General features: G+C 33.7%; 1 protein-coding gene across 1 annotated transcript; it reads left to right on the top strand.

Moving 5' to 3' along the window:
• The first annotated feature begins 345 nt into the window (after positions 1–345).
• LOC108565124 (homeobox protein SIX6-like) lies at positions 346–1433 on the top strand. The gene has a single exon (XM_017924413.1). The coding sequence runs from the start codon at positions 608–610 to the stop codon at positions 1421–1423; it is 816 nt and encodes a 271-aa protein (XP_017779902.1). The 5' UTR covers positions 346–607; the 3' UTR covers positions 1424–1433.
• Positions 1434–8827: the final 7394 nt, after the last annotated feature.

Here is an 8827-nt window from a genome sequence, read left to right as displayed (position 1 = left end):
CATGTAGCTTTTGCCTATGGGGTGTAAGTGTGCATGTGTATGTATGTACGTGTGTGTGCGTGTTATATATATATATACGGATATATAGATATACAGATATAAAGCGTCACCGCTACCAATATAAATTACATTTCCACCAAGGTGACATAGAGCCCACTTTAACACTCACCTCTAGTTAGGTGTATGGCTCGATGACAGTGGCCTCGCCCCCCCGGCTCTGCGATACTCTGCTCCCATTGGTCACAACATCTGACAGTTACCGTGACGACGACCAATCGGTGGAGGGAGTCCCGCCTCCGGACTGCTCACGCACAGGAATACGAGCGGTCTCCGGGCCAGTGTCAATCCGCGCTCCAGACGGTGTACGCTGCCGCCAAAACACCTGGAGGAGGATCATACAAAGAGCTAACAAGAAAAGAAAAAAACCAAGCACGAGCAAAAAGCTAATATTACATGATATACTTGTATATTAGTATATGATAGCGAGTTCGGTCGTAAACGAGTTGTGTTTATTGTTGTTGTTCGAAGTGTTATTGTTGTTGTTGTTGTTCTTCAAGTTGTTGTTTAAATTGATTTTGGTGTCGCGAAAAGAAAGCTGGCGACGCAAATGGCCTTGGGGATGACCCCCGGATTGTGTTCCGGAAGTTCCGGGGGCCATTCGGACACGTCGTCCTCGTCTCCGGGAGCGGTCAGCGTCCCGATGCCGGTGGCGCCGACGCCTCTATTACCTAACCCGATGTTCGCATTACCGACGTTGAACTTCACCGTCTCCCAAGTCGCAGCGGTGTGCGAAACCCTTGAAGAGAGCGGCGACATCGAGAGGTTGGCGAGATTCTTGTGGTCGTTGCCCGTCGCCCATCCGAACATCGGAGAGTTGAACAAGAGCGAAGCTGTTCTGAGGGCGCGCGCTATAGTCAGCTTCCACAGCGGCAATTTTCGTGACCTTTACACCATCCTCGAGACGCACAAGTTCACGAAGAGTTCGCACGGAAAGCTGCAGGCGATGTGGCTGGAAGCGCACTATCAGGAAGCGGAGAAGCTGAGGGGACGCGCTCTCGGCCCCGTCGACAAGTATCGCGTTCGCAAAAAGTTCCCGTTGCCCCGCACTATTTGGGATGGGGAACAGAAGACGCACTGCTTCAAGGAGCGCACCAGGAGTCTGCTGAGGGAATGGTATCTGCAGGACCCGTATCCGAATCCGACGAAGAAGCGCGAACTCGCCCAGGCCACGGGACTCACGCCCACCCAGGTCGGCAACTGGTTCAAGAACCGCAGACAGAGGGATCGAGCGGCCGCCGCTAAAAACAGGTCAGATTCCCCTTATATTTACCAACGTAATCACCACCTCAACCTCAACCTCGACGACGAAGACGATGATGATGACGACGATGACGATCGCTTTACTTACATCGACGTGCTCTAACACTCGTTAAAATCACCTGAAAACACAAAACTTATGTTAAAACCATTTTTATATATATTATTATTATTAATATTCTATTTTATTATTAGTTAACAATAAAAAAAAACATAAAAATTATAAAAAACAATTATTATTTTCAAGAATAAACCTTTGAGAAAAGATTCAATAAATCAATAATCATAAATGAATTGGAAAAACCAAAACATTTACACTTAATTCAATTAAATTTCATTTCAAGAAAACGTTTAAATTCTTAATTGACAATCAAAGAAAATGCTTGTGAATAACAACACAATTTTCACAATATAATTAGAAATGAACATATTTAATTATTACTTAAAAAATTAATACATTTTAAACTTAATCGCATTCATTTAAAACTGTAACATTTTATATCAAAAAAAATATATTTTCAACTTATTATTTTAATAAATTCGTTAATAACATGAACGTTTCACTAAATTATAAATTTAAGAATTTTTTCTTCTTATTAAACCATTTCCTAAACGGAATCTGCCTTTCATTAAAACATTAAAAAAAAACTTAAGACAAATTAAATAATTTTCTACCAAAATGGAATTTACAATTTAATTACAGTAAAAAAATATAAGAGGGGAAAAATAAAAGAAAAACTTTTCTTTTAAAGAAATTCTAAAGATATTAAATATTAAAATCAGTAGACTTAATATGATATTAAATAGATGAAGAAGGAAAAATCAATGATTACTTTGAAACTTATTACAAAATATGAATTTAATAAAAAAAAATAAATTGATGAGTTATAACTGTATTGAATTAACAATAATAATGATAATATAAACATTAAAGAAAAAAAACTTACGTTAATAATATAATTTGACTTAATATATTAAAAGATTAATTCAAAAATAATGTTATAATTTTTTTTTATAACAAGAAAAATGTTACTTGAATAAGATTCATATGAAATATCATTGAGTTAATGAGGTCAGCAGTATATGTATATAAAAAAAGAGCATAATTTAACGGTATGATGTGCATTAACTTGTAATGATTGTAACATGATTTACGAGGAAATAATTGAACTTAAAATAATAATTTCTGAATTATTCAGTATTTTTTTTTGTGATAATTGCATTAAATATTTTGAAAATTTTCATGTAATTAAAATATTTTGATTACAATTAACTGATTTATAATAATAAATTTATTTAAATCTTCTTTTAAGCAAAACTGAATTGTTTTCGCCTTCTCGATGATATTTAAAAAAAAATCGTGACGAAAAGCACGTAAAATGAAAGTGCAAACGATTCATAACCATTTAATGAATGAACAAAACTGTTTAGTGCGTATTTAGTTAGCATTCCTACAGTTTTTACTGCGTCTATTGTAAATCATGATTAGGCGCTAATATTTGGATGGACGGAAAAAAGAAAAGCGTTTAGGGATGAAGCCTTAAAGGACAAACACGAACACAAAGGGCCGTCGGATGACGGTGGCTAATCTTGCGAGCGGATTATCGTTAAGGGCTAAACATCGCCAATTGTCCGACCGTCCTTAATCGTTCATCCAACAATAATATTGGCAAGTTCCCGTTTCTCACGTACCGGAGGAGATTAACCTCGTGCAAACAATAAAACAGATAATAAGAAGTTTCTGCTAATACCAAACATATGTTTTTCGCAAACTCTACGGAATGATGGAAAACCCCAACGAAAACGTGCCCAGCAACGATATTGCAAGTATTAAACGAAATTGAGCACTCACAGATTTTCGAATCTTCAATACTTTGGGTTATCCGATTTTAGGAATTATTTTTTAATTAGAAAGTGAACGTAATTCGAAACATATTTAAGTAAATGTTACTAAACGGAAAAATTACTTCATGATAAAAACATCAATTTTCAATACTTTTAGATTTTAGGTATTTTTTTTTTAATTAGAAAGTGAACGTAATTCGAAACATATTTAAATAAATCTTAATAAACGGAAAAATTACTGCATAATAAAAAGTCACCAGAAAGTTCATCAATTTTCAATACTTTTAGATTTTAGTTTTTTTTTTAATTAGAAAGTGTGTGTAATTGGAAACTTATTTTGTTTTGATGTCAGTTTGATTTGCAGTTGTTTTAACAGTGTTGATGTCCGGTAGTTACGCCACTGGTCTAAGTGTTTGTAATTGTTAAACGTTGGTAACCCGAAGGGCGGAGATGCGGTCGAAGCTCTTCATCATCATCATCTTCGTGCATTATCTTCCCATTGGTACCACCATGGTACAATTTCTTTTTGTTTTGTTTTTTTTTTCTTATAATAAGTGATAGATGGGTATTCGAGGCGGTATCGGTAATTGAGAGGGTGCCCGGTCCATAAATCTCTTCGGTTGCCACCAGAACTAGGCGAAGGCGTGCAATTAAAATCCCCTAAATTTTCGGAGTTGGCATCAAGTGAAATTCCCTGACTACATTAGGAGTCGCTTAGGATATGAAAGGGAGAGGGGGGTGGGTTGGGGTTCGCTTTTTGGGCGACCCATTCGAAAGGGTGAAACGAAAACTAACTTCTCTTCAGCGTGTGTGCTCGAGCATGGGAAAGCGTACCTAAACCTAACCTAATAACAGTAATCGCATATTATGGGGTTGCACAAAAGCGGCGCACAATGCTGAGCCAACAACCCCCCTACGAGCAATCACATCTCTTGCCTTGATGCAATTTGCCTCGCTAGCACACAGCCTCCGGCTGCGGATCACGAAAACACACATGCAAAAACTTAATGAAAACAAAAGTCACCAAACCAGAGGACGATCAAAGATCTACAAAAATCCGTATACTTAAATGTACTTTGTATTATCAACATTATCAATTCCGCCATAATTGAAGCTCCAATTTAATCATACCAAGAGAATTATACAAGTAAATACGATAATAATGAAAACTTACCAGATCTTCAAACCAATCACTTAAATAAACGTCAAAAGAAACAATGGATTGAAATAATGCAATTCAAGTTGCCGATCCACATTAAATCATCCGTATAAAAATAAATGTTACTAAACGATTCAAAACTTATAAGAAACCAATTAAATGCACAACACTTAGAAAATATGGAAAGTTCATCAATTAAGAATAATTACTGAATATCATTTCAATTAATTGAACGAATCATTTCGTAATTAATGGAAAAGTCCAATAATTGTTACAAAAAATAATACCACATTAATTAAAAAAAATAATATTATTACCAACGCGAAAATGTTGTATAACTAAAAATTACTAAATTATTACACAATACTATAAGAAACTAAGAACAAATCTGTTGAATTGTGGATTAAACTAATAAAATAAAAAAAATTATATAAAAATTTTGATGACATTAATCAAAAAAAAATTACCAACGCAAAAATATTGTATAACAAGAAAATACTAAATTATTACACAATATAATAAGAAACTAAGAACAAATCTATTGAATTGTGGATTAAACTAGTAAATTAAACAAATTATTTAAAAATTTTGATGACATTAATAAAAAAAAAATTACCAACGCAAAAATGTTGTATAACAAAAAAATACTAAATTATTACACAATACTATATAAGAAACTAAGAACAAATCTATTGAATTGTGGATTAAACTAGTAAATTAAACAAATTATTTAAAAATTTTGATGACATTAATCAAAAAAAAAATTACCAACGCAAAAATGTTGTATAACAAAAAAATACTAAATTATTACACAATACTATAAGAAACTAAGAACAAATCTATTGAATTGTGGATTAAACTAGTAATTAAATAAATTATTTTAAAATTTTGTATATTGAAAAAGAAAAACAGTTATGATTTATTACTTTTTTTCTTAAATTAACAGAAATCATTGAAAATCGTTTTCAATTTTTAATGGACGTGTAAACGTGTTTCCGAGTCAATTAAAAGTAATATCGTTAGAGTAATTGTTTCTGGAAACCACATGATAAATTAGAAAAGCTATTACTGTAATCTAATTTTGAAATCGAAACAAATCGCTATAAATAAATGCAGACAAAGATGATGATAATGATGACACGATGTTAATTATAAATAATTACTTTAACATTTTGTAATTGTTTAGTGAAATGTTATTATTTAGTGATTAGTTTAAAAAAAGTTGGTAATATATTTAAAACAATTTTAATTATAACTTAGAGATTTTTGTTTGTTAATCATTAATAGTTGGTAATTAAATAAATAATTAAGAATATAATGATAATTTTTGATTTTGTTGAAAAATGTATGCAAATATAACGAATAAATTTGATTTTGTTGTAAGAAAACTAAAGTGTACAGCAAAGAAAATGATTGCTTTTTTTTTTGGGAAAGTTTACGAAGCAAATATAGAAAATATCTACATTAGATCAGTATTGTTCGTTCGTCGAATCAATGAAAATTTGCGTCGAAAATCGTTATTTAATTACCACTATTGGCGGACGTGAATGAATGCGACGAATTTTGCTTCGCTATCGCCGCAATGGATCTACTACACATGTTTAAAGTTCCGAAAAAAAAAGAGAGAAGCAAATTAAAGACGAGTTTTTGAACAAACACATGTAATAATTTCCACGACTTCATTAAATTATCGTTAATCCGAAACTTCTTTTCACCGTTTCCTGCGATTTCCTGTCATTACATCGACGACTTTTGTTTTCGGTTTAATTCAATTACGAAACGCAATTAGCGTCTACATACATACAAAAAACAGCACAAAAGAAATAATAAAGACAGATGAATTACAATCTGATATTTACAAACTTATATAACGCCATCTGTTTTGTTTAAATAAAGTTACCTTTGTTTTAACCTAAAAATTATTGTAACCTTGGAAATGTCAAATAAAATTTGGTTGATTGTATAATTACTTTTTAAAATGCATCGAGTAGTTTCACTTTAAAATCGCTTAAAATTACTTGTCATTCAAACGACGGACATCTAAATCACTTCCTGTCAATCAAAATTTTTCATTGACATCTTGATCTTATCAGTTGTAGAACGTATGGTTCCAATCTATATGTCAAATTACTGAAGAATTACTTTTGCAATCTTCGCTTCACTTGTTTGATTTTCTGTTATTGTAACGTTGGTAACGGATTTGAATACAATGCTGAAGAAACCGATTCGTTGTTGTTCTTCTTCTGTTTCTGTTCTTCTCTCGGCCGATGTGATGTATTAAATGTAGATGTTATCGCGGATATTTTGTAGCCGGTAGTTCTGTGCATGGATATCACATTGGAGAAGGAACGGGCACAAGAGATAGATAGGTCTATATCTATATAGAGCTGTCCAGTTTCGTGCTCGGCACTCTGTAATTAGTGTGTTAGTGTGATAAATGGGCCCATGCGAACCAGCACCATCGGCAGCAGCAGCAGCACCACCAACTAACATCGACTCCAACACTCCATTCCGGGCTATATAGTTAACTACCGGATTCTCCGGTTCCCGTTCGCTTTGCATAACACCACCATTATATATCCTATCGCTTTATCTAGTTTGCCACCAATGCTGCCACAACTCTGCGTTTCACACAAACCACCAAATAAAAAAATATATATATGAACCAGAACCAGAACACAACGTAAAACAGACAAAATAAACTAATTATGGTACGGAGCGCGCAATTCTGATTTCTTAATTGGCAACGATCATCATTTATGCAATAATTGCATCTCATCAGAAAACAAAAGCGAATTCTACCTTGAAGTTGGAACAGTTTGACGTTTCATAACAACAACATGTGTCAATCAACTGTCATTTCTTCAATTTTATTATAGCTATTTACGCAATTTTCTATAAACATTCTCAAATTGATTGTCAGCAATTATATAAAAGCAAACAACTAAGATTAATGGAAAATGATAGAATTTTATATATTGCTAAAACCTATTTACAACAAATTTATTGAATTAATTCTGAAAAAATGACACTTAATTATTAAATCCAATTTGTAAATTTCATCTAAATTAAGTTTTGTAAATCTATCCTACCAATTATTCTATTTACATTAAGATTTTGATTTAGTTACTTCTATTTATTTTTTGTATTTGTACTTAAAAGAGGTGTCAATGTGTACCAACTTAAATGATATTTGTAACTATGTGTTGTAACTAAGGTTGAGTATGAAGTTTCGGTAGAAGGGAAATGGTTTTGTTTGGTAATAATATTATCTTTCAAGTTGGCAGTCAATTTGACAAGTGGATGACGAAACGTCAATCTTATCGAATTAGGAAATGTGTTTGCTTTCTCGCGATTGAAAAGCGCATCGATTCACATAACAATGTATGCATACACAGAGAGTGAGAGAGAGAGACGAAGGGTTTTTCTTTCTTCTGGAGATGGAGGGTGGCTCCCGAAGTGGCTGGCCTCTTTGTGAAAGCGGCTCCCCCACACCCCCCTTTGTTTATTTAGGAAGCAAAACGCGCCTCTCATTTGTTATTGATAAACACCCGGATTACAATGAAAAGGGCTTTACTGCAAAACCCCCGTCGACATTTCGGCCCTAATTACGACTGCTGCTACTACCCGAAACAAACCAAACCAAGCTACGAAACCGTGCTAAAAAACACGGAAGAAACTGAAGAAGTGGAGAGGGCGCGCCCTCCTGTGTTTACACTCGTTGATCGTTACAAAACGGAAAGATCGGGCGAATGAAAGACCACTTGAAATTGTGTAACAATCGATAAACGAATTCTGGGATTCTAACTCAGAAGTTCTTCAGATCTGAATCGAAAAACATTAATAAATTTATGATTCAGCCATTCTCCTTAATGCAAATACATTCAAATTTATTCCCACTAATCGAATGTCTCGCAAACTGATAAATGACTCCAATAAACAATAAACGTAATGAATGCAGGTACACCCTGACGTCTGTCAAAAGTAATAACCACAAATAAAAACACATGAAAGAACTGCTACCACCGAATTCGGACAGTAATCATTCGGTTTTGGCCTCATAAAAAATGTATCTTAATGCGCGCCGCGCCGCACGTTATCGCCGCCTCCAACGCGTGTTTAACGTAATTGCACTTAGCGCTGATAAAAACGATTTGTTACTTGACCTGTCATACCACGTTTTCTTTCCACCATAAATTGATTCTGTTGGTTCATCTAATCCACACGAAATTACGTAACAATTATAATCCAGATCCATTACATCATTATAGTAAACTGTAGCTTAACAGTTGCATGATCTAAAGCGTAATCTGTATGTATTGTTAAACTGCAATTAGATGCATCAAGCATCTAATGGATTAATTTGAATGACAAATGAAATGTCAAAGTAGAAAACGAGAAAGATTTATAAAAAATTGACATATGTCAACAATTGCAATTGTTAGTAATATCCATACGCTTTGGATATCAAACAAATCGAATTGGATTAATTTGAATGACAGATGA

Source organism: Nicrophorus vespilloides, unplaced genomic scaffold, assembly GCF_001412225.1.
Source record: "Nicrophorus vespilloides isolate i.1.1-1 unplaced genomic scaffold, Nicve_v1.0, whole genome shotgun sequence".
NCBI classification, from domain to species: Eukaryota; Metazoa; Arthropoda; class Insecta; order Coleoptera; family Silphidae; genus Nicrophorus; species Nicrophorus vespilloides.
Note: the sequence above shows the minus strand (reverse complement) of the source record. Positions and strands in the feature narration are given on the sequence as shown.